Here is a 26,228-nt window from a genome sequence, read left to right as displayed (position 1 = left end):
ACTCAAGGGGAGTTGGACCGTGCGTTGGGTCGAGTACCGGATTTTGTTGGAGCCTGGGTCATGTGACCTAACTGGCTGCCTGTTTTATCAGGCTAGTAATGCCTGTTTGCCATCTCTCTCTCTGTCTTCTTCCTCTCTTTCCTTCTTCCTCCCCCAGTCATCTGTCAGTCAGTGAATACAGTCTTTCTCTGTCCCTGTTCTCGTTCTCGCCATCAGGTTCCGAGCCCTCGCTTTTCTTACTGAGACTCCATCAGTTCTTATCTCTGTTGATGAAGCTGATGCCCTTGCTTTGGTGACGTCACACCCCACGTGTTTAATCTGATCTGATATCCGAGCTATCCTATTTAGGTAGTCGGGAGGTTTAGGGCTAGCATACCCGTGGTTCAAGTTCGATTTCACTGTAGCCGGACTAAAGGTGTCATAATGTAGTATCCTATATATGTGAAAATATACGACGTAAATAAAAAGGAGCCCAATCAGGCCAGCTGGCGTATTCGTATGCTGCATCTCATCTGCAATTTGAATAATCTCCGTCTCTTTGAAAACCTTCCCGTCCTCTCCTTGCTCATCCTCTCCTTTCTCATCCTCTCCTTCCTTAGTAACACTAACACCAACATGGCGAAGACACAGGGCAGCTGCGACCTCGACCTTGATCGCAGTTTCCTCAAGGACCTGCCTGCTTCAATCAAAAGATACACGTATCATGGAGAGGAGCAATTCCTTGATGTCTTCCAAACCGAACTCACCCACTTTGAAGCCTCCACTGAAGCCAGCGGATTCCTCCTTTTCCACGCGAGCAAAGAGGTCATCGAAACCCTTTCCGATCCTGAAAACATTGAAAACGATGACAACCCTATCTCAAGAGTTTGCAGTTCCTACGATCTAAGTGAACAGCTCTTCCTGGTCGCCATGCGAACAGGGCCACACGCCGCAGCGGGCGATCTCGTCAGCACTGTGATTCGGGAAGCCATAACACCAATGAACCTGTCCACTTCTCTCCAAGGATATACCGGCAAGACCACTAGAGGACGCAGCCGGGGAAAGACACCTGACTATAGCTGGAGACCCAGACAGCCAGGTCAGCCCAGTTCACCATCCGTCACCCTCGAAGTTGCCTGGTCAGAGTCCGATTCAAAATTAAATTCGGACGTCCGATTTTGGCTGAATCCAGATGACAGCGATACCAATATATGCCTAACTCTCCGCATCAATCGCTCTCGGCCCGAAATAAGAATTGAAAAGTGGGAGCGGCAAAATGACAAGGCGCATCGCTCCCAGATCATATGGATCACCAGAAATAAAAACCAAACACATGTCAGCGACCACCCTCTTGTTATCCCGTTCGAAAGTTTGTTCCGTCGCAACCCCACTGGCCCAGCGGAGAGAGACCTGGCGATCTCCCAGCAACAACTGGTGTTTGTCGCAGAGGCCCTTTGGGAGGAGCAGGAGTTGTAGGACTTTTTCTTTTCTTTTTTTCTTGTTTTGTTTTGTTTTGTTTTGTTTTCTGTTTCTTCTTTTTCTTTCCCCGTTTTAGGATGGTTGGCCCAGGGTAATAGGGAAGGGCAGTCTATGGATACGGATTCACTTCTTTTGCGTGGTTTGCTTTCGTCTATGTTGTACTCAATCAAATATTGATTTCATCATCCGAGGCTAGGGTTGATTTGTTGATAGTTTGTCTTCGGTTTACAACCTACTTAGAAATAGCGCGAAAGATATAACGTTATACGCTTAGGAAAGCCTTCGACCTACATGCTTATTAGCGGGAGAAGTAGTTTATCGTCGCCACCTACTAAACACTAATTACTCTAGTTATCTTAATATATGGTAGCTGGTAATTCATTACATAGAGGGAGGATACGTCTTGGAATACAATTGTCGAACAGAACGTTACAGTTCATATTTCAGAGCGGTCATAAGGACCGTGATATAGACATTCATTACAGCGTGTCAGAATACAACGCTACATACAACCTGGACGCCCACATCCCCAGGCACGCCCAACGCCTTTCCGGCCGCATGAAGAGAGTATGAGGGTAATCAGAAGGGGCAAAAAAAGGGAATCAAAGATGCGACATCACACAGATATCAACATTTACAGCTGGCCAGCAGTGTTGAAGTCCTCAAGGGCCTCCTTGACACGCTTGCTCATGGTCTTCTCACCCTCGCGGACCCAGACGCGGGGGTCGAAGTTCTTCTTGTTGGGCTTGTCAGCGCCGTCAGGGTTGCCGACCTGGGACATGAGGTAGTCCTTCTTGTTGAGGACGAAGTCACGGACACCGGTCAGGTAGGCGTACTGCATGTCAGTGTCGACGTTGACCTTGACGACACCGTAGCTGATGGCCTCCTTGAACTCCTCCTTGGAGGAGCCGGAGCCGCCGTGGAAGACGAAGAAGACAGGCTTGTCGGAGGAAGAACCGGTCTGCTCCTTGACGTACTTCTGGTGCTTCGAGAGGAGCTCGGGGTGGAGCTTGACGTTGCCGGGCTTGTAGACACCGTGAACGTTACCGAAGCCAGCGGCAATGGAGAAGTAGGGGCTGATAGCGGAGAGGGTGTTCTGGATGGCCAAGATGTCCTCGGGCTGAGTGTAGAGGGAGTTGTTGTCAACATCCTCGTTGTTGACACCGTCCTCCTCACCACCGGTGATACCGATCTCCTGTAGGAATGGTTAGCATTGTATCAATTTTATAACTCGTTTTTCTTTTTTTGAGTTTGACTTACCATCTCGAGCCACTGCTTCATGGGGGCAGCGCGCTTAAGGTAGGCGGCGGTGGTGTTGATGTTGTAGTCGACGGGCTCCTCGGACAGATCAATCATGTGGGAGGAGAAGAGGGGCTCGCCGTGCAGCTTGAAGTAAGCCTCATCGGCATCGAGCATACCATCGAGCCAAGGGAGGAGCTTCTTGGCGCAGTGATCGGTGTGAAGGATGACGGGGATGTCGTAGGCAGTAGAGACGCTACGGATGTAGTGGGCAGCGGCAATGGAACCAGCAATGGAGGCCTTCTGGCCGTCGTTGCTCACACCCTTACCAGCGAAGAAAGCGGCACCACCCTGGGAGACCTGCAGAATAACGGGGCAGTTCTGGTCACGAGCAGCCTCGAGGGAAGAGACAACAGTGGAAGAGGAGGTGACGTTCTAGAGGGAATTAGTACAAAATTCCACGAAAGAGGGGATTAGGGACTCACGATGGCGGGAATGGCAAAGCCCTTCTGCTTGGCGTACTCGAAGAGACGGAGAACATCGTCGCCGACAATGACACCGGACTTGCGGTTAAGTTGCTCAAGGACACCCATTGTGAAGTTTGTACAAATAAATTGGTTCGTATAAATCTGTAGGAGAAAGAAGAAGGAAAGAAGGTCAGATCCAATGGTAAAGTAGTTAAATGCAGTGAAACCAAGCTCCTTTACCGGGAGCTGAAAGCGGGCAGAGTTAAATAAGGAGGAGGGGCAAAAGGTAGAGGGGCAAGCGTCATCGGTGAAGGAGAGACAAGGTAGACTCACCGGTGGTGGAGATTTAGTGGAACTGGAGTGAGGTCAGTGTGATTTCAAGAAAAAAGAGAAAAAGAAGAGAGATGAGATGATCTAATATAACCTCTTTATGTATGGCTAATCCTGCTGGTATTCCCGACCTTCCCCGTGATAGCCCGATGCCGTTCGTTTTGAGGTCTTGGGAGCTGTCCAGGGAGCTGTCAAGGGAGTCTTCAACGGAATTATGAGGGGACTTTTATAACTATATCATGACTTTGCACTGCGAAGTTCTTCATGATCACATACAAGAAACACCTATTACAGCTAACAGCTATATTATCTATGAAAGCTACCTAGGTATAGAATAACTTCACCCCGATCCCTAAAAGGTGCCCGAGGAATCCGTATTTTGTTCGTGGCGGGGCCGAGGACTTCGAGGCCATTCGCTGCATTTCCATTTTCTATTACTATTCGTATGCTAATGGGGTCATATTTAGTATTCAACCTGGTTCATACTACTACTGATAGTTGTATATTCAATTATTATTGTACTTTCCTTGAATTTATTTTCCCATGTCGAATCAGTGTATACTCCTGCATATGTCGAGGGGTAAGAGGGGTAAAAGATGGGTTAGTGCAGAAAGACAAGTGACATCATCTGTATCATGTGCGCCGTTTATCGGAAGTAACTATTCCCCTTTCCCTTTCCGTCTTCCTTTCTCTGGCATTCTGTCTGTTCGGTTCTAAAACACCTCGGTTTGATTTAATATTTTCATTCCCCTCTGTACAGAAGTACGGGGATACGGGTACATGTATATACTGGACTCTAATAAAAGAAGAAATGAAACTATGCTATCAACGTCCCATGGTAGGGCTCGCATCAGGCTTCTCCAACTCATAGAACAAGAGGTAGACCTCCCTCTGCATGCCCAGCACGTCTGAGGTCTTACATTCCTTGATCTTCTCGTCCGAGATGCGCCACCAGCGATCGTTCGGTTTGCGACGGCGCCGAAGTCGCGAACTGACAGTGGGGGTATCCTGGGAAGGGCGGGGTATGCTGTGGGAGGGACGCGGGGCAGCCGGACTCCAGCGACCCTGGTCCGTCGTCGGACTGTTGCTACCAGAGACGGGCGACAACGCCTGTTTGGAGGAACGCGAGGTGGTGCTCTGGAAAGAACGACGCGAGCCAGAGGTTGTAGGCCGTGGTTGAGGAGGGGTAAGTTGGGTAGCTGAAGCTCCAGATAGCGAGGTTGACGAGCCAGCTCTGGAAATGCTTGCGTCGCCCTCGACATCCGGACTGCTGCGTGGTACGATCCGGGGACTTGGCGCCGCGGAGGGGCTCTGACTAGCAGTGCGACTCTGCGCGTAGGAACTGAAGACCTCGGGCGTCGAGAACGGCGGGTAGATATGATTCCGCCGGAAGGACTCGTAGTGCCCGCTATGGTGGCTACCTTTGTGGCAGACAATCGCAAGTAGCTTGTACCATTTCTGGCTCAAGATGCTTCCCAAAGGGAGCCTCTCCGGGAATGAGACCTTGGCCGCGTTCTTGCTCGAACTGCTTTGGTCGAAGATCGACCGCGACAAGTGGATGGCGATGACCTTTGGGAACGCCGTGATGCGCATATGCCGCGCAATTCTGCGCTTCGGGGCGGTCTCTGACGGAGGGAATACAATACCCTCCAACTCGGCCTCAGGGTCCGTCTCGAGAGCCTCGCGGAGGCGTGAAATCTCCTGGTCCAACCGATCTCGATCACCCTGTATTCGGGCACGGGCTAGCTCGGTGGTCTTGGCCTCCACAGCATGCTGCAGGCGGCATCGGTCGCAACGGAAATCCTCGATATATTCAGTCTTGAGGAGACCGTCGAAGCACGAGTTGAGCGTAGTCGAGCTCTTCTGCGGCACCTGTAGTGTCAAGTTGACGAAAGCCGTCTGGTTTGGCTTGTATTGGTAATGACAGAACTGGCACTCGATCTGCGACTCCATTTTGCCTTCGAACGGGAACCCGGACTCTTGGTCGATTTCCTTCAGTTTCGTGTCAATGATGGCGGGTAGTCCGTTGGCCGATCCATCATCGATGCGCACCTCCACCTCGGATGAGCTTTCTTGTGCGCTGCCCTCTTCACCCGCCGAGCTGGAACCAGCTGCACCCATGGTACCCAGTGCTCGTTGACGCGCGCGTGCACCAGCATGGTACTCATCACAAAGTCGCTCGAGAACAATCTGCAGGAATTCCTGCGCGTCCTGCTGATTGCGGCTGATGCGTGTACGAAACGCGTATTCCAGAGCCTGGATGAAGTCACGGGCCGAGATTGTCTTTTTATAGATCGGACGCTCGTTCAAGCGGTCCAACATCTCCTTCAATGCCCGTGTGGTTATCCCCTGTTGCAACTCCCGCAACTTGTCCGACCGCGCCGGCGAAAGTCCATCCTCGCTCGGCAGTGTATGGTATATTTCCGGTCCATCCAGCTCGCGCCGGTGCAGCTCGTGGATCAGGTAGACTCGCAGATCCCCCAACCCGGCCAATGCCTGCAGTACCGAATTGATAAAGCAGTCATTGGCCAGGTTGGACAGGCCCACGATGCTCTTTTTGCGATTGCTGTCGTTTGACTCATCTCCGTCAATTGTGTAGTTCGGCCCAAAGACATAGAACAGAGCAACGGCAGCGAGTGAGGCCCCGGCCGCATAGGCGGCGACCGTTGTCGGCTTTTCTTGCATCAAGCGATGTGGTATAGAGGAAGGGAGGCTCGGCGGTTCGTGTAGGTGTCGAAGCAGGCAGACTTATATCTCATTACCCCATTCTCGGATTAGCCCGGATGTAGGTAAGGGCGCTGAATGTCCTAACAGAACTGATCACAAGAGAAGCCCAGGGTGAGAGAGTCCCAAGCTTCCAAGGTTGCAAAGCTAACAGATCAATTTTGAGTGTAGAATCAAATAATTTTGGGGAAGAGGGGAGAAAGGGTGAGAGTGGAGCGCTATGCGATTTATGCGGAGAAACGAAACAATGAGCATTTTCGTCCGGAGCCCGAAAATCAGGTTAGCCACAGTCAAACGGGGCAAACTCCACAATCGTCCCGGCTCAAAAGATGAAGGGCATGAGCACATTCCTGGGTTCGTTCTCGCGTGAGACTCTCATTTTATCCAATGAGGCATTCCTCTTAGCCCGCCGTTGTAGTGGGTTAGATCCCCCGGGACGGATTCTCCGGATATCCGTCTTACGCATTTCCCCGGGGTCGCGTATAAGGAGGTTGACCGCGGTTCCATGTAATCTGGGGTAAAGCGAGCCATGTCTTTTCTGGAAGACAAGTTTTGGAATGTCAGGAATGTCATGGATGTTAGAATATCTATCTATCAAAATTATGGTTTTTGTCTTAGACGAATATAAACTTTAGACAATGTAAAAGCAATTTCGTTGAAAACGAATGGAATTATTGGCCCAAAGGAAATTGAAATTGAAAATAAAAACACATCGTATCGAAGATAAGCATTTTAAACAGCCCTGTTTAACTTGACTGGCTTGTCACACTGATATATGTAGAGAGACTACAGAGCTTCTACCGCCGTTCCAGGAAGGAACATGGGACGATCCATAATACATACCTACATACCTACATATGTGTACATATGTAGGTAGGTATATCTCCAGCCCTGGACCATGTCTCACGTTTGAACTTTCAACTTTTGTACCATTCCTTATCTGGACCTATTTCTATCAAATGCACCTAAGAATGTAAATTTATCCCCCGCATAGACGCCTACCAGCGCAACCAGTTTAGGCCTGAAGCGACTTAGGCAGGGTAGCAACCTTCTCATCGAAGAGCTGCTCAGCCTGCTTCCAGACCCGAGCGTTGGCCCGGTCATTAAGCGTAAGAAGGCTAGGCAGGAGAGCCTCGCTGAACATCTCAGAGCTCTCACGGGGGAGGAGAGACGGGAGGTGATCAATGCTGATCACGCTGAGAGGCGGGCCTCCAGCCTCCAGCCCAGAAACGGGGACTGTCGGCTTATCAAAAGTGGTCGTAATGTCGTACAAAGGAATGGGGTTCAAAGGGTTGGAGCTTTTGAGAATTAGCTGTGCGCTCGCTAGCATAGGTCATATATGGAAACTCACGTGTCAGCGCTGACGTCGCAGATAACAGACAGGGTTCGGTTCGGGGCAGAGAGAGACTCCACGTTCACGAAGGCTAATGCAAAACCAGAATATCAGCCAATTGAGTCGAGACCAGAGCATGTAGGTATAAATTTACGTGGAATCTTAGCCGAGAGGTAGATGCAGTTCACGAAGATATCCGCTTCATGTGAGATTTCCTTGAAAGGACCACCTACGGACGTTGATTTATTAGCTTAGATTTTGATTGAAGGGGTTGGAGATAGCAATTGACTCACCTCGTGCAGTCTCTGCCATGTCCCACTGAATGATGTTGGCCTCGGGGATACCGACATCCTTGGCCAGCTGCACAGCACCGCTGCCACAGCGTCCAAGCTATAGCATTGTTAATACGTATATCGTTTTCTCTAGATCTGCGCAAGACTCACAGCTCCAATGACAAGGATCTTAGGTGACCTGCCAGCGACCTTCTTGCCAGCCTCGAGCGACTCCTTAACAGACTCAACCAGACGGTCTTGGTTGGCATAGGGAACTTCACCAGGCAAGGTCTCGTTGGGGTGCGTCAATTGCCAAGCCCAGTTCTTCACAGCCAAAGCAGATCCTGTTCCACGTCTTAGTATTGATCGTGTCGGCAACTAACTTCACATATAGATACCTGCGTAACCGGCGGACCATCCAAAGGCTAGTAAACAAAAGGAGTTAGTCAATTGGGTCAAATATCAGAACACTTTGCGACATGAGTCTTACCAGCAACTCGGCGTCCGGAATCATCAGTCAAGAACTCCAGGTCGAGCAATGTGCCCTTGCCGCGAGGCCAACGGCTAAGGACCTTCTCCCATCCGCCCTGCTGCTTGAAGCAGTGTGCGAAAGTGACGTGGACGTGCTCCAGAGGGAAGTCATCCTCCGGCAACTCCTTGAGACCCAGAATGACGGCATCCTTAGGCGCATCCTGAACCCAAGAGCCCTCTTCGACCAAAGGTGCACCGATCTGTAACAATTGATCATATTTAGGGAGGGTTCGACCTATATTACTGAATGAATCATACCTTGGAGAATTCCTCATCTATAGAGCGGAATTAGTCATTGAGTCCAACAGTAAGGGATCGGGGGAGTATGGGGGATATGGGAAATCGGACATACCATCAAAGATGCGCTGAGTTGACCGCTCGACAGTCACATCATATCCAGCGTCAATCAATGCCTTGCAGGTAGTTGGGGTCACTAGATGGTGTATTAGTCAATTGCTTCCCCGCCATTTGTAGGTGGGCTGAAGCTACTCACAGGCAGACCGCGCCTCAGCGGGCTTGCTCTCAGCGCGCAGCCAAATCTTTTGTCCAGCCATTTTGAAAGTAGAGAATTAGAATATGATGAAGAAGGAAAAAGAAATCAAACAAATATTAATTGCTCTATCACCAATAATGACACAGACTTTCCCAGTGATAAGCGGGGATGGAAATGGTTATTCCGCTCCGAGAAATGAGTCAGCCCCGATTATCGGCCCTGAAAGTCAAACCTCCGCCGTGGGTTCATCCATGGAGTGTCTAATGTCATTTAAGGGAAAAATCTCTTACATAAGGATGCATTCTAGAGTACCTAGGTAAGGAGTGATAGGGTTATATCAACCGGAAGCTATAGGGCAGCGCAGATACCTACCACATACTAGTAGGGGAGTACAAACAGTCTCTTTTCTTAAACCGTTGTACAAAATCACGAATATACTACGTGGAACTTCTGCGGTTCTGGATTTAAATCTTTCCAGTCCAAATTTGGGCCAGGGAAAGATATTCTCTTATTGCAACGCCTGTACAGCCACAACCATAGGAAGTTCCGGGCATGAATAGACACGATTCCAAGTTGGAGCAAACATGATGGTATGGCAGTAACATAGCAAACCTGCAAATATAGTGGCCGCGGCCTATTTAAGAACCCTTGGTCCGGCTGCGAGTCCGGCTACCAATGCCATCTCCCGGGATAACCTTGTTCACGACATCCTTGATCTTCTCCTTCTTGGACCGACTAGCCTTCTTCTGTCCTCCGTTGCCTGTGTTGGAGGGAGCAGCAGCGGTGCCATTGGAATCTGTGACAGGCTTGTCTTCTGTTTTCAGCTTCTTGGTATTAGGCTCATCCGACGGTTCAATCGTTCGTTGCTCGTCCTCAGGCTGGGCCGGAGTGGGCGTCACAGTTGAGTCAATGACACGTTTGTCGCCCGCCACTATTTCACCTTTAGGCCCTACTGGAATCTGCGACTTGCGGGCAACGGGTATACTGCCCTGAGCAGGCCCTGCGGGCTCTGTGGCAGGTGGCTCAGTTTCTGGAGCGGGCTCGCGTGCCTCAAGCCCTGCATCTGCCTTCGGCTGATCGGTGTCTATATCGGACCTTTCTGCCTCAGGAATAGGTGGGCTATCCGTTTGAGTTGTATTTAATCTGTTCTGGAATGCATGCGAGTGTTCTCTGACTAGCTGGGCAGTATCCCGAACTGCTATATCCCTTTGGTCAGCGTCTGGCGTGCAGCTAGGCATTTTACAAGTTAAGCAAAGAAACACCGTCCTGCAACCATTTTTTTATTTGGGAAAGTAATTGGGACACTTCGACCAATTACTCCTAGGATTCCGCAGTATCACATGTGCAGAGAAACCACATACCTGAAGCTGCATTGTTCTGCATGGGGGCTCCTTCAGTAGCCATTGTGGATCGATGATGTCAGACGCAGGGGCAGCGTGTTGTAAAATGGCAAAGATTGAATGGGAGGGTATTCGCAAAAGCAATGCGACTGCAATTCTTGCTCAGGTAGATTTATTTGTACGAGGGAATAAAGAAGCAAAGAGGAGTCGGTTATTTTGGGGGGTAAAGCGTGAGGTGAGGTCGCGCGGTGACGTATTTGAGGGCACTGGAAACGCTACCCCGGCTGATTCGCCGCTCCAGCCCTCTTAACTCTCCACGGCATTCTGTCACACAGCCTCAACAGCTCCAGCATTACAATTTGCACCCAACGTTCTTCACAAGAGGCAACTGTGAGCAGCATAGCTCTGTTCAGTGTTAGTAGCTGACCACAAAGGCTGTAAATCTTATCATTAGCTAAGAGATCGGCCTCGGGAGTATAAAATGTTTAGGTTGTTATTTTTCATTGAGCCTGAACGGCTTGCCTAGGAAACTGGCTGGGCTATTATTGACAATGGGTTGTATATATATGTCAGAAAGAGGAGGGTTTCGTATATTTGGTACAATGAAGAGGCAAGTTTGAGGATAATTGAAAGTATTCAAGTGCATCACACACCTCCAATAATGCCGGTTTAACCAAGTCATCCGGCGACCCGAATCCTTTATAATTCGACAAGCAATGTATGTACGACCACTAAGAAAGTGATGCTCTAACTCACAGTGGAGTAGCAGTAGGGGATTCCCTTTGTGTGATGATTCGGAACATGAAGGCTTGTTGAACAGGCTGGGAAGTCCAATTGTGTGATAGTACACAAATGAATGGGGAGGAGAATCATATCCTAGCAGTGTGCCGACATGACTGCAGTAGTCCCGCCTGTGATCGTCTTATGGTTGAAAAGACAGATAAATGTGTCTGCCTCTGGAGTGTTGGTGTTGGCTTGGATGCTCTTCACACACCCTAGCTTTGTGCGAGAGTAGAGTGATTGTTTATAATAGCTTGAGACCAGAAGATCATGTAAAGCTCCAGTTCAAACGACCGAGATGTTCCTCTTCAGACGATGTGCGTGACTTCTCAGCGACTGGAGTTGCTGGCTCCGGTAGCAGTTCTGAAATATGTTGCTCCAGCCGGGAGATATCACGGAACCTCTTCCGGTCGACCAGGACACGAAGAGCCTCCGAACCAATCTCGAAGAAAGCATCACGCCTAGTTTCATTCCAAGACTGGAATTTGCTCGGTGAGAGGTTCTCCACGAATTGGAGGAATGGACGTGGATCAGGATTTGTCGGGTGACAGACAGCCACAGATGCTACCAGTAAGGACCGAGGAGATAGCACAGAAACTGTATCCCTGAACTGGTCATACACTAATGTTGATACCTGTTCACCCGATGGTTTGTGCTCCATGGCCATACGGCTCAGGTGAGCGCCAGCAGCTAGCAGCATCGGTTTCCTTGACTTATGGGAAGAAGCACTTTGGAAATGCATCTGACATACACTCAGATAATGTGCCATAGCTGAGCCGAAGCCATTTCCAAAGCAGGCTTCTGCATCTATAAAATCAATGAGGAGGTGATTGAAGGTCTGCCGCGCCAGCCCTTCAGTCATTCGGCCATTCTGACTACCTAGGTCATGGCTCATGAGCATCTGCAACCACTTCATGATAGTACCGTGCAATCCCTCTGCCACTATGAACTTGGTCAATGATGTAGTCACTGACCGCAAGCGCAGAAGCATTTGTCTCGTTGTCCCATCTGATGCCCAATACCAATCAACGATTCTCGATGCCGCCCGAGATGCACTCATATCTGCCGGGGATCTGGAGAGAAGAAGCTGAGACTTCAGACAATCGTTGATTGTGAGAGTAGTGACTGAACCAGCTGCAGCCATTTGATCAAATACTGCCATGGGTTCTTCGGCTAATCGTCGTTGGCCCTCGATGCTTTGCAATGTGGTGGGTTCTTGTGAGATGGTTCTGGTCGGAATGATACGGAAAAGAGGATTATCGAGGATATTCTGCAAATGCTGATCGGTTGCATGCGCTGAGGATTCAGGGTTGGAGATGGGTCGGCCATGGTTGTTGCCTGATGCGGGATAAGCCCCATCTAGTTGGCGACGAAAGGAAGATGTGAGGGCATTTAACAATTGCTGCGACTCTCGTGGAGTACGAGGCAAGGGTTGATGGATTTTAGGCCAGGACTTGAACTGGAAGATGGATGTACCCTTCATGATGGTGAGGAGTCTCAAAAGTTCTCAATATGTTCCAAGATTGTATGTTGATGCATGAAGGTGAAGAGGGAGTGATCGACGAGGGCGGTGAAACAAGCCTTCTCCCTTCCAAAGGGCGGAAAAAGGTGAATGACGAGTCGAAGAAACTAGAGCACACTGAGATGCAACATTTTATGAAAAAATTATTTCCATTCAATTAGTGGAATATAATAAAAATCTATATCTATAAATGCAAATCTAATATAATTTATACTGAGTCAAAATACTTTAAATATATGTAAAGAAAAGTAAAAGATCCCTTTGTTACTGTAAATCTCCCCCCCAGTACCCAATAAGCGCCACTCGCTAAAAGCCAGGCAACGCCAAGACTTGGAGGGAAGCAACTCAGATCCCGTTAGCTTTTGATCCTTTCTTCAATCTTGTCATCTCCTAACGCATTCTCTCTCTCCCCCAATTAATCCCTTTGATTTTACCTCTTTCTTCCGTTTCTTCTGGCCCCTGTGCCTGTGGTTCTGGTGCTGTTCCTCTTCTGCGAGGGTGCTCCATTTCAATAGCCTTTCCTTGCGAATCGTGACCTCCTTCCTTTCTCAATACTTCTCCATCTCACACATCTTCATCAATCAACATGTCCGATATTCAGAACCGGTCCTCCGCCTCGCGGGGTAGAGTATCCGCCCGTGGTGGCCGTGGCGGTTTCAGCTCCAGAGGTGGTCGCGGTGGAAACAGATCTGCAAATGACAACTCAGACATCTCATCTTTTGAAGAGGGCGAAATTGGACAGATGAAGAAGAAGTACTCCGACACTCTCCCAACTCTTAAGGAAATGTTCCCAGACTGGAAGGACGAAGATCTGGTGTTTGCACTAGAAGACTCGAACGGCGAGCTCTTGGAGGCAATTGAGCGCATCAGTGAAGGTCGAGTTCCCGTCAACCCCAATCTTCCTGACCCGAAAACAGTCGAAACCTGTGATTCGAGCACCTTGACTGACCGGCTTTGCAGGTAATGTATCTCAGTGGGGTGAGGTCAAGAAGAAGACCACAGACCGAACTCGCCCTAAGCCCAAGGAGGCCCCGAGTGCCTCGACCGAGACAACTACACCTTCCACTCGTGGGACCCGTGGTCGCGGTGGAATAGAGGGTCGTGGACGTGTTCGCGCAGACCGGGGCCGTGGCGGTCGCGGAGGCCGTGCAGGAGCGGTTACAAATGGAACTCGCGCATCCACTGCTGTAGAGACTTCGGCGCCTACTGCTATACCTGCTACCACGTCCGATTGGGCTACGCCCAAGGCAGAGGAGAAAGTTGGAGACGCTACAGCTGAAGGCGAATGGGAGTCAACCGAGCCTAAGAGCAGTGTGATTCCTGAGGGCACAAAGAAGGGATGGGCGAGTCTTTTTGCTAAACCCCCCGCTCCTCCTGTGCAAAAGAAGCCCCAAGCCGCTCCCCCTGTTCCCGTCGCCGAGAAGCCCGCCGAACCTGTCGCCGAGCCATCTCCCCCCGCACCCGCTCCCGCTCCTGAACCTGAGACTGCGCCCGCTACCTCCCAGAAGACACCCGTCGCCAAGCCCACCCATCCCGTCATCCCTGCCATTCCGACTACCACTGTTAACCCTCCTAAGGGAAATTTGACCGAGACGAACCTCGAACAAGTTCCCGATGCATCTGCTCCTGCTCCCACCGCCACCGCCGCAAGCACCATTGGCAGTGGTGTCGACCCCGCGGCTGTGGCCGCAGCCACTGCTACTCCCTCTCGCTTCCCCTCGTCTGCTTACCCACCCAGCGCTACTAAGCAGGGCCGTACCCCAGGTCTGCAACGCCGCGTGATGGAACAGCAGCAGGCTGTGGTTATGCCCGGCAACCATGCAGTGGACCGTGCTGCCGTTCAGTTCGGTAGCATGGGACTGAACGGTGATGCTATCGATATTGATGAGAACCGCGAGGAGGCGGAGACCCGCGCCCAGCCCCCTCAGCACTCGCCCGTAGCTCCCCGTGCCTCTCTTCCACCCGCGACCCAGGCACCGCACTCGATGGAGTCTGGTGCCGCTGGCCGTCCTGCTCCTGGTTTGCCTCCGGTTCCCCAAGGTGCTTCCGCCGACTCTTTTACCGACTTTGCTCGTTACTCTGAGCCCCAGCAGAAGCCATTCGATCCCTTCACTCAACAGGTGAGCCAGCCGCAGCCGCAGATCCCAGAGCCATTTGCCAACCAGGCCCCTGCTCAGCCCACTGCCACCACCGGCAGCGAATACTCTCCTTTCTATGCTGCCGAGCAGCAGCGTTTCCCCTACTACGCCTCCTATGCCTCTTACGGCCAGTCCCAGGATGCCCCAACCGGTCCCCGCGCCGGAGCTGGGTTTGGCGTCTCTGGTGCTGAGGTTCAGGCTCAGATTCCTACCACGCAGCCTCCCAACCGCTACGTCCCTGTTGACGCCACCAACAGCGGTCACAACACTCCCAACCCCACTATTCCCGGCGTCACTCAGCAGACCCCCGCTGCTCAGCATATGCCTGGCCAAAGTGCGCAGCAGCACGCCTATGGCTACCAATACCCTAACTACTACACCAACCCCCACTACGCTTCTTACATGAACCAGATGGGTCAGCAGCAGCAACAGCAGCAGTACGGTGGCGGTAACCGCCCCAGGTACGATGATGCTCGCCGGTATGAGGATCACTACATGCAGCAGCAACAGCAGCATAACCAGCAATACGGCTATGGTAGCCAGTACGGTCCCTATGCTGGTAAGGGTGGCATGTACGGCCAGCCCCACGGTGCTTTCTCTTATGACCAGCAATCCTCTTCTCCCGCAAACACCGGTAGCTTCAGCCAGGCTATGCCTAGCCGCGACTCAGTCTACGGCCGCACTGGCTCTGCCCAGCAGTCCGACAACCAGTCTGCTACTGGCGCCAATGCCTTCGGTACTGGGATGTCGGATGTTTTCAGCCGTTCCCAGGGCAGCTTTGGCCAAAACCCTCCTATCGCCGGACAGCCCCCCGTTACCACCGATGAGACCAAGGGCTTTGAAGCCCCTAAGGCCGGTGGTCCCAGCCCCTCTCTCGCCCAGAACCGTCCGGGGTCTGCTACCAACAGCGTCCCCGGTCAGCCCCAGGCACAGACTGGTCTTCCCCCGCTCCAGGGTCAGCAAGGTCAGCAGACCTTTGGCAGCTACCCTCAGCTGAACCCCCAGTACGGTGGACTTGGTGGACTCGGTCACCAGGGCGCGGCCACCCAGGCCTCTGGCTACGGTAACAACTATGGTGGAGGCTTCGGCAACTACTATGGAAACTCTGGCCGCGGTGGCTGGGGTGGCAACTACGGCCACTGAAAAAAGATAAAAAGAAACGAAGGGGAGACATAATGACCCACCAAACACATATGGCGTTGCATTTGCGGATGATTTGAAAAAAGGGGGTTTGGCTTTTTTTGTCCACTTTCAGGGAAAGAAACCTCTTGTGTCTTGTCAAGGACAAACAAAAGCCACACAATTTCTCTTCATCTTTCTCTCCTCAACATCTGTGTAATCTCTACTTCTCTTTTTTTGGGGGAGCTTGGCTGGTTTTCTTTACTTTGGGGGATTGTCTTCTTGATGTTTTTGTTTTCTTGTTTCCTTGCTCTTATGCTCAGCCGTCTTGCTCTTCTTTGCTACCACTGCTCCCATCTGATGCGGTCTCTGTATTAAATTCACCAATTCCTCTCTAGGTTTCTCTGTTTTTCTTTGTTTTCTCGCTCTTAACCTACCTAGGTAGTCGGTGTCTATCTGGGTCCGGTGTGTCACTTGTTTCCGCGGACGGTTTTCCAGTTTTCTTTTCTTCTTTTTTTTTTCACTACCTACTTCTCCCTTCCTATGTTGTTCCGTCTTTGTGCCTCACCATGTGCAATATCGGTCGATGATTATGATGTATGGCTGAATGGGTCTGGTAGAGGTAGATCCAATGCTCAGTTGCGTTCTGGGCTAAAAGTGTGATGAATCATGTATGTCCTGTACGATCAAGCATGGCACCCATATATGGGGACTGCTCTAGTATTTACATTGTAGCCCACTCGTAGACACAACATTGAGTGCTAGACATTCGTTACTTACATATGTATGTAGCATCCAGCCCCGACATACTTGGGCTAAGTTCAAAGGTGCAAGTAAACCATCAATATAATTGAAATACCATATCATTAGATGGAAAGGTTGAGCGGCCAAGTCCAAGCATATAAGCAAGTGCACGGCTTCGACTTCAACCTGGACCGGGAACTATATACAATCGGAATGCAACATGGCACGGTGCAGAATAGGAATCCAAAAAGGTCAACTCTATGTGGTGCAAGCAAGGCCCCAATACAAATTCAGACTGGCAAAAGAAAAGTGGCCAAGCCCAGCAATAATCTACTCAGTGAGGCCAAGACCCTCGCCGCCAACCTTGTGGTAAGGCGGCTGAGCGCCAGCAGCCTTCTGAGCATCGAAGCGCCAGATACCGCCAGTCTTATCGGTCTCGAAAGCAAGATCGGCCGATTTAGCAAGACGCTGAATCTGGGCGTCCTCGGCACTCTCCTCAATACGGTTGAAGAAACGGCGCTCCCACTCGCGGCCTTCCTCCTTCTCAATGCGGCGCTGTTCACGCTGAGCGGTCTCAATGCGCGACTTGTATCCGGAAACGGCATCCATGTCTCCCTTCTGGATGTTGGCGGCCACGTCGCTCCAGGCACGTCGGCTCTCGTACAGATCCTGTTGATCGAGGGGAGCCAGGGTGAGCGGAGTGACGGGGTTCTCCTTGGAGTTCCAGGTGTCGACGACGTCCTTGGTGCGGGCGTCCTTAATAGAGAACTTATCCGACCACTGGCCCTCCACGGTGTAAAGGGGCTTCTTCTCGCCCTCGCTCTCCTTGAACAAGCTCGCGGTGAAGGTGTTCTTCTTGCCGCTCAGCCAGCCCTTGCCGGAATAGTCAATCTTGGCGACATAGCCGGTGCTGCTGACAATCTTGGTTGACTTCTCCAGCTCGACGAAGGGCGAGCCGTAGATCAGCGATTCGATGTGTAGGCTAGGTAGCGTGATGAGGTATTGCTCCTTCTCGTCGGATCCGGGTGGTGTGAGTGAGTACAGCGCATGGCCAATTTGCTTCACGAGGATAGTGCTAGAGAAAGAGGCCTTCTGCGCGTTATATCCTTGCAGCTGTGGTTGTATTGTCAGTTACTGGCACATCTCAAGGATTTGGGACAATATTTATCCACTCACCTCAACACCGTTCTTCTCGTTGCGGATCGCGTAGGCTGTGGCCGGGGGATGGTGGCTGTGATTTCATCAGAGGGCTGTAGTTCCATACAGAAGTAGCCTCGCGTACCTGACTTGTTCACTGACCAATGCAGTCTCCCCCACTTCCGCGTCACCCGCCCATTTACCGATAAACAGCTCTCCCAGGAACGGGTTCAAAGGCTTCTTCTCACTACCGAGTTTCTCACTACGGCTGCAGTATTGCTGGTGTAGTGTGCTGAGGAACCACTTGAGAACCAGGAGAGCACGCTTCTCGGGATCGGCCTCCTTAGCTGGTGCCACGAAAAGGGCAGGGTGTTCAGCCCAGTAGGCGGAGTACTCGGTGAGGGAGGTAGTAGACAGGATGAAGGGAGGAGCAGTCAGCGAGGATAGATCACCGTTAAAGGAGGCGATCGACTAGAAATTTGTTAGCCAAGTATACTCAAACAAACGAGCCTGCGTGCCTTTAGGAAACTTGTCCATGAACCCTTGCTACTGGGGGGGACTTGGCTCTGAGGGGACATATTTATAAGAATGAATTCTTAAATCGGATTGGACTCGAAATCTCCAAGATAACAGCAAGGAGTGGGGGAGGTGGAGGGACGAAGTTGGTCGTTGGCGGTCAGAAGCGGATAACGTCATGGGCAGGGGCAGTGTCGGGAACGGCCACACCAGATTGGGTAGTCTTCCAGATGCTCCTTTGGAAAGAGATTCACTATAAAAAAGTGGATTGATGCATTGATGCATTGAGATGTAGGCTGGCATCTTTTTCAACATATGAAAGACTCTGACCATTTCTCACCAAGGCCAGTGCTAGGCTAGAATATGGGAGTCTATAGTTACGGAGTACTTGATAACTATCGCAGATAGGATCCAGGCATATCTTCCTAATTGATACATATGTAACCTTGGAAGATGCGAAAACGGTTTACATCTTTATTTATCTTCCATGAACGCGGGGCTACACTCCGTGTGTTGTATGGACCGTATCTCACAGGACTACTTAGGTACTTAGGGTATACCCTCGGCCACGGATTCTTTTCCGCCCTGCCCTACTCGGCCCCGGTCTTCTCCCCGAATCAAATTGGTTTGTCTCTCCATTGCCTCCAGATTGGGCAGGATGGACCCCGAAAGATGATAGCAAGCCCTTTGTGAGGGGCCGCCTTCTAGGACGCTACGTCGGAAGCAATCCGCCGATCCTCCCAAATGATAGGGAAAAGAGACGTTCAGTTTTCTCCCTGACTCACTCTTCAAGTCTGCAATGTCCCTCGTTGCTGTTGACCTGCTTAGTCTCAATACGTTCACTTCAATTCCTTCGTTTGTTTCCCCTGCAATTCCAATTGAAAACTTTGCCGTGCATTTACGGATGTATCCGACGAGTATGACCTCGGAAAGAAGCCGAATTTGAGAACGATTGCAGAGAAATCTTTCCTTCTTTTTTTTTCCCTTTCATATCTTGCATCTGCACCAAGAAAGGATCGGTGCTGTTTTACCATAATCTAGCAGGAACTAGCTCTTGCTAGAAGATTCCCGCCATGTCTCCAACTGCATCAAAAGTATCCAGCGAGGAGAGGCGGTCTCAGTCCTGGGCGAATGAAACCGAAATCCAGAGATCTCGATCCCGACGTTCACAACGAGAAGGAGCCGTGAATAGTCTTGACCACGTACGGAGTCATGTTTCGCATCATGACATGGCTGTCAATGATGACTTCCAGGAGGTCGATGCGGAGCAGTATCTACGCTTTTCACCAGCCCGCAAAGTGGTCATCGTTGGTGTTCTGTCATTTTGCTCTTTCCTGGCACCTATCTCCTCCACCTCTATCTTAGCTGGCATTCCCGAAGTGGCAAAGACCTACAACACCACAGGAAGTGTGATAAACGCGAGCAATGCCTTATACATGGCATTCATGGGCATTGCGGCTCCCTTCTGGGGGCCCTTTAGTCAGGTCTGGGGGCGACGCATGGTGAGCAATGAGCAGATTCCCATATTGGAGTACCAGCTAATTGAAAGTAGGTCTTCCTTGTGAGCGCGTTCTTATTTTTTGCGTTCAGCATCGGCACAGCGCTAGCACCCAACCTTCCAGCTTATTACATTTTCCGTGTCTTGACTGCATTTCAAGGAACATCTTTCTTGGTCGTCGGGAGCTCGGCGTTGGGTGATATCTACGAGCCTCGAGCACGCGCAACAGCGCTGGGGTGGTTTTTGTCAGGAACCCTAATTGGGCCAGCCTTTGGTCCATTCCTTGGCGTATGTATACTATATACATCCAGCGTTGAGGCAGCGTGCTGACCTAAAATTAGGGCGTGATCGTCACATTTTGTTCATGGCGAGTGGTCTTCTGGCTCCAGACAGCTCTTGGAGGCTGCGGCACGCTTCTAGTCTTCTTCTTTTTCCCCGAAACCTACCCGCATCTGACCAAAAGCGACATGGCCGGCAAGACCATGTGGCAAAAAGCCAAATACCTTTGGCACCGGATCTCTCCCCTCCAAGTTGCTATTATGCTATCTAAGTACCCTAACCTCTTCTGCACGGGTCTTGCTGCCGGTGCTCTAGTCTGGAACCAGTACTCTCTCTTGACTCCGATACGATACGTACTCAACCCCCGCTTCAATCTCACCAGCCCTATCCAGACGGGATTGTTCTACATCGCGCCAGGCTGCGGGTATCTTGTTGGCACACTCATGGGTGGAAGGTGGGCAGACCATACTGTGAAGAAGTGGATCCGCAAGCGCGGTGGTGTTCGAGTCCCCGAAGACAGACTGAAGTCTTGTCTGATATTTTTGGGTGGTGTCATTCCCGGCTGTATCTTGATCTACGGTTGGACGGTCGAGAAGGCTGTTGGTGGAATCCCAGTCCCCGTCCTTGCGATGTTCTTCCAGGGAGTGGCGCAGCTGTTTTGCTTCCCTAGTCTCAATACCTACAGTCTGGATGTTATGCAGTCGAGTGGTCGGAGTGCCGAAGTCGTTGCTGGTAGCTATCTGTTCCGGTACGTGTTCGGTGCTCTGGGGTCTGGACTTGTTCTTCCGGCGGTAGAGAGAATGGGAGTGGGGTGGTTTAGTACCATCAGTGCTCTATTTTTGATTGCGTCTGGGGTCGGCGTGTGGCTCACGACTATTTTCGGTGATCAATGGCGGGACAAGGTCGAAAAGAAGAATCAGCGTAAGGCTGAGGAGCGAACCGAAGAGATACAACAGAACACGACAAAAGCTGAGACTTGAAGGTCCAATTTTATTTCATTGGGGATATCCATGCAAGACTTAATAATATAATCTGTTATGATCAAAACAGGGACAGAGACAGAGACAGAGACAGCATAGAATAAAAGGCTCAAACGTTCCCAAAAATACACGCGCTTACTCACTCGCCAAAGTGCTTGCGTGCACTTCGGGGCCGTCTTCGTTATGAACAGGTTGCTTCCCCTTCGCGATATCATTGGGATCTAGTCCAGTCTCCGCCACGACGCGGTCTATTTTGCGCTGCTCGGTGAATTCCCGACAGTCCTCCCGACCCTTCTTGATGTCTACAAAGCAAATAGTGGCCATTGCCGCGGCGCAGATGGCGAACAAAAATGGGAAGCCCATCCAGCTATTGTGGGTATTGTTTATGATGGCTTGAATGACATTGGGACCGATGATTGAAGACTAGAAGGTTAGTGAGTTGAAGGAAATCCGGCACCAACATATCCGACTTACAGCGCGGTTGGTTATTCCAAAAAGTGCGAAGAACATATTATCGTAGCCGCGTGGCATCAGCTCGCTGATCATCGTTTGGGCGTACTGGCATAATGTTAAACCATCGAGCCAGGAATTGTTGGAGAATATTCAAAGTCCACCTACCGCATAGTATGGAGCCTGGAAAAGCCCGAAGATGACATTGTAGAAGTAAAATTCCCACTCCGTGGCTGTTAGCTGTAAATTCCCAGTCCCAATGGGGTCTGACGCATACCCTATTGTGATACCCGATGCGATTGGTCCATAGTCCCAGCATTCCCCAAAATGGGATTAGAACGCTGAAGAAATTGGTGAACAAAAACATCGTCTTCGTCTTAAATTTGAAGTACCGTTGTATATACCAAAAGCCGAATGTCGAGGTGATTGAGCAGGCAGCTTGGGTAATGCCGAGATATGTAATCTGCAAGAAAGAAAATGAAACAGAGTCGTTTTGGATGATGCTGACCAGAGTACCTATTGATCCATGTTAGTGGATTCTGTTGTCTTCAAGGGCGTATCAAGTCTCATTTTCAACAGGCAAATAAAGAATGAACGCACCCGTAGTGTTAAGACCATCGGCAAGAAGGAAATAGGCGAGAAAGTACAGAAACGTCTGTGGAAGCGACCTAATTTCTCGAATGGCCAGCCAGATCTGCTTGAACCCAATGGTGGTGTAGCTTGACCCTTTCGGTATCTTCGGACCTGGCCTTTTCTGCTGGAAAATAAACCACCAGATGCCGAGAATGACCCAATCTGTAGAAGGTTAGATAGTCCAGCTCTTTAATGAATCGCGCAGAAAACCCACATGAGTTGGTAAGAGAGAGTGCCAGGTTATTCGAGAAACTGTTGTCTTGGAGTGGAAGTAGAACGCTCAGGTTAAGCACGAGCGTGAGTAGGTATCCAATGTTGCTGTGTGCAGTTGAAATGTTGCTATTATCGTCAGCAACATCTCGAACAGGTGCTCAGGATGCCCCAACTGACCTGATGTGATTTCTCTCTAGGGATTCAATAGTATCATATTCCTCCTGGTCAATCTTACCCTCTCTGAGATCCTCTTCTCTCGCTTTGCGCACATGCCGTGTATACCGTGCCAGACGGGGGAATACGGCAGCGTAGAATACCAACGTTGCGCCGTAGGCAATGTATGCCACCACGTACAGTCCCATCGCCGTTGGCCACTGGCTCGGATGCCGGATGGACATCATCCCATACTGCAGTGCCCAGCATACCACCGTCAATGCCAAAAGAAGCCATCGACCGAATGTTCCATAGTCCGCGGCACTTCCTAACCAGACGAATATCACTGTCATAAAAGTGAAGCAAAGGCCGTTGGCAATAAGGACCACTGAAGATACTGATCTTGTGCCTCCCGCCCACGGCACTACACATGCCGATGAATCTGTACAGGCTTCAGGTGGATTCGACCCAGGTTGATGTCCGGCACCGTTCAAGGCCCACTGGAAGCTTCATGGGATTAGTTGGGACAACCCAGGGGTTTTCATTGTACATACAGAGCTTGACTGTACGATCCCGGGCCGACACCGTTGTCGCCATTGTAATAGAGGTAATAGGACCAAAGTTCCTTCCTAGTGGTGGTTGGCTGCTCATACGCATCCTCGTCAACACCGAAGAGCCGTTCATACTCCTCTAAAGTGGAATATGGCTGTGGGGTGGTCACATTAACCTTGTTGGTCTTGTCACTTTCTCGAATATTAGGCATGTTGGAAGTGCAAGGGGGTGGGACAACCCTGATAGATATATATATATATGTTCCGGTTTCTTGTGTCTCATCTGCAAGTTATCTGAAAGTTACCCCGCATCGCACTTGCCTTATCTTGTATTTCAAAAATATCCCAAATATTGGCAAGAGCCTTTTTCACTAGATCCTAAGAGGTTAAGCTGAAATCTCCCGTGTAAGCGCAATGTTGCACCTGCGCAGAGCAAGTGGACCCGGGCAGATCAACTCCGATCCTTTGCAACGTCACCCCCATTTGAACCATCTGCAGTGAAACCACCAAATACAATTCAACAAGGCCAAAATGGCTTATTTAGATCTTCAAAAACAGGTTGGCCAGGTACGTGAGCTCTGACAACCCCTCTTTTGTGAATCTCTCACTGACGATCTCAGCTCTTCGCGGTGGGGTTTCATGGCTGCACCCCAAGTCCCGAAATCAAGACTTTGATCCATGACTACCACGTTGGAGGCATCGTCCTCTTCTCACGTAATTTTCAGAATGCAGAACAGCTTCAGGTGCGATATCCGAGGCTGTATCATCCTTAACTGGCTTGACTGATCTTCTCTAGGCCTTGACACTGGCTTTACAGAATGAAGCCAAATCAGCTGGACATGAGCGACCACTGTTGATCGGAATTGATCAGGAGAATGGACTGGTCACTCGAATTTCTCCCCCGATCGCTGCTCAGGTACCAGGCCCTATGGCACTCGGCGCCACGCATGACCCAGAATGCGCCTACAGTGCGGGGAAAGCCACGGGGGAAACCCTCAGTTTCTTCGGGATTAACATGAACTACGCACCAGTGTGCGATATCAACTCGGAGCCTCTAAATCCTGTTATTGGTGTACGCAGCCCTGGCGATGACCCTGAATTCGTGGGTCGATTTGCGAGTGCGGCTGCGCGGGGTCTGCGGGAACATAACATCATCCCCAGTGTAAAGCATTTTCCAGGTCATGGTGACACGGCTGTTGACTCACATTATGGATTACCAGTAATCCCCAAAACGAGGGACCAGCTGGAGCGTTGCGAGTTGATTCCCTTTAGACGGGCTGTCGCTGAAGGCATCGAAACAGTCATGACAGCTCATATCTCACTGCCCTGTATCGATCTTACGCGGCCTGCAACACTTTCTCCTGATGTCATGGGAATCTTGCGCAAGGACATGGCCTATGATGGTATGATAATCACAGACTGTCTGGAGATGGATGGAATCCGCTCCACATACGGGACAGAGGAAGGCTCGGTGCTAGCGTTGCGCGCTGGTAGCGATAGCATCATGATCTGTCATACCTTCGATGTGCAGGTGGCTTCGATCAAGAGAGTCTGTGAAGCAATAAAGTCCGGCACGATCGATCAAGCACGATTGGCAGATGCTTGTCGCCATGTCTCTACAGTGAAGGACAAGTTTTTGAGCTGGGACGCTGCTCTTCGGCAATCCAGTCTCGCAGGCCTGAGCTCGCTCAACAATAGAATTGCCGAAACGACTATGGATATATATTCCCGGTCGACCACACTCGTTCGTGACAAGAATAGTGTTCTCCCCCTGTCAAAAACTTCAATCATCATCTTCCTCTTCCCCGGAGACAAGACCCCAGTCGGTGGTGCTGTTGACGGCGAAGGGACAGGGAGGTCAGGATTATATCAGTCCAGCAAATATCTTGATGTGCTGCGGCAGCATAACAATTCCATCGCCGAGCTCAGATACGGAGCGAGTGGTCTGACTTCGGAGCAATGGCGATCCCTTGAAGTCGCCGATGTGGTGATTTTCACTTCGCTCAATGCAAAGGAGTCGCCATACCAGGAGTCACTAGGGCTGAAACTTGCTGAACGTGTTCGTTCATTGGTCCATATTGCTGCCTGTAACCCTTATGACTTCCTTGATGCTCCTAGTGTTAAGACTTATATCACCACATACGAGCCGACTATCGAGGCATTTTCTGTGGCTGCCGATATCATGTTCGGAGCACTAGTCCCGACGGGCGCTCTTCCCGTGGGAACTAATGCTTTGACAAAGACCTCCGCGGTAGTAATACCATTTGACGCACAAAGAGATCTGGATGAAGTGGTCGAAGTCTGGGCGGCAGCTCTCCCGACCTACCTCGTGCCTAACGAAAGTTTGCGGTCTATGATAGTATGCCCTCATGGCCACCATTTCATCGCGCGCATTGGGTCGCAGGTAGTAGGCTTCTGTTTGGCCTACACAGATGCCCAAAGTGCACCAAGCACCGTGTATATCGCAGTTCTTGCCGTGTCACCAAGATATCAACACCAAGGCATTGGAATTTCCCTGCTAGAAGAAACGAGAGCATACTTCCGGGCAACCTTTGGCTTCAATAATGTGAAGCTGGGAAGCTCATTTCCCCGATTTTGGCCCGGTATACCCCAGGACCTTCCAGAATCAGTGCAGCATTTCTTCACTCACCGAGGTTTCCGACTCAGTCCTCCCAGTGCCCGGTCGGTTGATTTGTACCAGGATATTCGGAACTTCCAGTCGCCAGAGAAGTATATCACTCGTGCCCGGGAGCGAGGCTTCCGCTTCGCGCCATTAAAATCCGAAGATTACGAGGCCTGTCTAGTTGGCCAAAGAAAGAACTTCTCGAATAATAGGGTAAGGCTCCTTGTTGTCCACGATTATAATTAGGATCTATGCTAATGTGCTATAAAGAGCTGGGTGGAGGCATACGTCACATTACATCCCGACAAGTATCCGGATAGTGTGATGACAGCGTTCGACTCCCAAGGCCAGCAGGTCGGCTGGACGTTAATGCTCGGTCCATCGGATGCTCTAAACACGTCTTGGGCATTCCCCCAAACCTGCGGTCCTAACACAGGGCTGATTGGTGCCGTGGGAATTGACGAGTCCCACCGGAAGTATGGTATTGGGTTGGCATTAATCTGTCACGCGATTGAAGCCATGAAGCAACGAGGCATTGAAGGCGTCTTCGTAGACTGGGTTGCACTCGACGGGTGGTATGAGCAGGTTGGTTTTAAGACTTGGCGAAGCTACAGACCCGGAGAACTTTGAGTATTCAAAATCGCCATTGCTTCTTTGTTTATTGTTAAGAGCTTAGCTCTGGTTCCTACGGCGAACCTGAACCCT

At 50.6% G+C, this 26,228-nt stretch overlaps 11 protein-coding genes across 11 annotated transcripts; 4 read left to right on the top strand and 7 right to left on the bottom strand.

Moving 5' to 3' along the window:
- Positions 1–615: 615 nt before the first annotated feature.
- N7525_000854 (uncharacterized protein) lies at positions 616–1,455 on the top strand (the record flags this gene model as incomplete). The annotated part of the gene is made up of 1 exon (XM_002561920.1): positions 616–1,455. One exon carries the CDS (start codon positions 616–618, stop codon positions 1,453–1,455), a length of 840 nt encoding a protein of 279 aa, XP_002561966.1.
- Positions 1,456–2,092: 637 nt separating this feature from the next.
- Positions 2,093–3,290, bottom strand: N7525_000853 (fructose-bisphosphate aldolase FBA1; the record flags this gene model as incomplete). The annotated part of the gene is made up of 3 exons (XM_002561921.1): positions 2,093–2,653; positions 2,719–3,132; positions 3,183–3,290. 3 exons carry the CDS (start codon positions 3,288–3,290, stop codon positions 2,093–2,095), a joined length of 1,083 nt encoding a protein of 360 aa, XP_002561967.1.
- Positions 3,291–4,319: 1,029 nt separating this feature from the next.
- N7525_000852 (putative ubiquitin C-terminal hydrolase) lies at positions 4,320–6,179 on the bottom strand (the record flags this gene model as incomplete). Its single annotated transcript, XM_002561922.2, has 1 exon — positions 4,320–6,179. The coding sequence occupies one exon, from the start codon at positions 6,177–6,179 to the stop codon at positions 4,320–4,322; it is 1,860 nt and encodes a 619-aa protein (XP_002561968.2).
- A 1,054-nt stretch (positions 6,180–7,233) lies between these two features.
- lys1 (saccharopine dehydrogenase (NAD+, L-lysine-forming)) lies at positions 7,234–8,967 on the bottom strand (the record flags this gene model as incomplete). The annotated part of the gene is made up of 10 exons (XM_002561923.2): positions 8,848–8,967; positions 8,707–8,787; positions 8,613–8,629; positions 8,314–8,554; positions 8,222–8,248; positions 7,995–8,167; positions 7,845–7,941; positions 7,706–7,780; positions 7,570–7,642; positions 7,234–7,516 (listed from the first exon to the last, which is right to left on the bottom strand). Exons 1-10 carry the CDS (start codon positions 8,906–8,908, stop codon positions 7,234–7,236), a joined length of 1,128 nt encoding a protein of 375 aa, XP_002561969.2. The 5' UTR covers positions 8,909–8,967.
- A 518-nt stretch (positions 8,968–9,485) lies between these two features.
- On the bottom strand, positions 9,486–10,251 carry N7525_000850 (uncharacterized protein; the record flags this gene model as incomplete). Its single annotated transcript, XM_061211690.1, has 2 exons — positions 9,486–10,045; positions 10,209–10,251. 2 exons carry the CDS (start codon positions 10,249–10,251, stop codon positions 9,486–9,488), a joined length of 603 nt encoding a protein of 200 aa, XP_061070916.1.
- A 984-nt stretch (positions 10,252–11,235) lies between these two features.
- N7525_000849 (uncharacterized protein) lies at positions 11,236–12,450 on the bottom strand (the record flags this gene model as incomplete). The annotated part of the gene is made up of 1 exon (XM_002561925.1): positions 11,236–12,450. The coding sequence occupies one exon, from the start codon at positions 12,448–12,450 to the stop codon at positions 11,236–11,238; it is 1,215 nt and encodes a 404-aa protein (XP_002561971.1).
- A 625-nt stretch (positions 12,451–13,075) lies between these two features.
- On the top strand, positions 13,076–15,770 carry N7525_000848 (putative RNAPII degradation factor Def1; the record flags this gene model as incomplete). The annotated part of the gene is made up of 2 exons (XM_002561926.1): positions 13,076–13,364; positions 13,450–15,770. The coding sequence occupies 2 exons, from the start codon at positions 13,076–13,078 to the stop codon at positions 15,768–15,770; spliced, it is 2,610 nt and encodes an 869-aa protein (XP_002561972.1).
- A 1,050-nt stretch (positions 15,771–16,820) lies between these two features.
- N7525_000847 (OSBP family protein) lies at positions 16,821–18,205 on the bottom strand (the record flags this gene model as incomplete). Its single annotated transcript, XM_002561927.2, has 4 exons — positions 16,821–17,603; positions 17,667–17,721; positions 17,773–18,098; positions 18,134–18,205. The coding sequence occupies 4 exons, from the start codon at positions 18,203–18,205 to the stop codon at positions 16,821–16,823; spliced, it is 1,236 nt and encodes a 411-aa protein (XP_002561973.1).
- A 1,011-nt stretch (positions 18,206–19,216) lies between these two features.
- On the top strand, positions 19,217–20,900 carry N7525_000846 (putative MFS transporter; the record flags this gene model as incomplete). Its single annotated transcript, XM_002561928.1, has 3 exons — positions 19,217–19,645; positions 19,696–19,929; positions 19,983–20,900. The coding sequence occupies 3 exons, from the start codon at positions 19,217–19,219 to the stop codon at positions 20,898–20,900; spliced, it is 1,581 nt and encodes a 526-aa protein (XP_002561974.1).
- Positions 20,901–21,035: 135 nt separating this feature from the next.
- Positions 21,036–23,112, bottom strand: N7525_000845 (uncharacterized protein; the record flags this gene model as incomplete). Its single annotated transcript, XM_061211689.1, has 5 exons — positions 21,036–21,323; positions 21,375–21,458; positions 21,519–21,590; positions 22,551–22,791; positions 22,904–23,112. 5 exons carry the CDS (start codon positions 23,110–23,112, stop codon positions 21,036–21,038), a joined length of 894 nt encoding a protein of 297 aa, XP_061070915.1.
- Positions 23,113–23,431: 319 nt separating this feature from the next.
- On the top strand, positions 23,432–26,153 carry N7525_000844 (uncharacterized protein; the record flags this gene model as incomplete). The annotated part of the gene is made up of 4 exons (XM_002561930.1): positions 23,432–23,467; positions 23,521–23,643; positions 23,697–25,736; positions 25,794–26,153. 4 exons carry the CDS (start codon positions 23,432–23,434, stop codon positions 26,151–26,153), a joined length of 2,559 nt encoding a protein of 852 aa, XP_002561976.1.
- Between the last annotated feature and the right edge of the window lie 75 nt (positions 26,154–26,228).

This window comes from Penicillium rubens, assembly GCF_028828025.1.
Source record: "Penicillium rubens strain IBT 27055 chromosome Unknown utg000001l_segment0_segment0, whole genome shotgun sequence".
NCBI lineage: Eukaryota > Fungi > Ascomycota > Eurotiomycetes > Eurotiales > Aspergillaceae > Penicillium > Penicillium rubens.
This window is presented reverse-complemented; position numbering and strand designations above follow the sequence as displayed.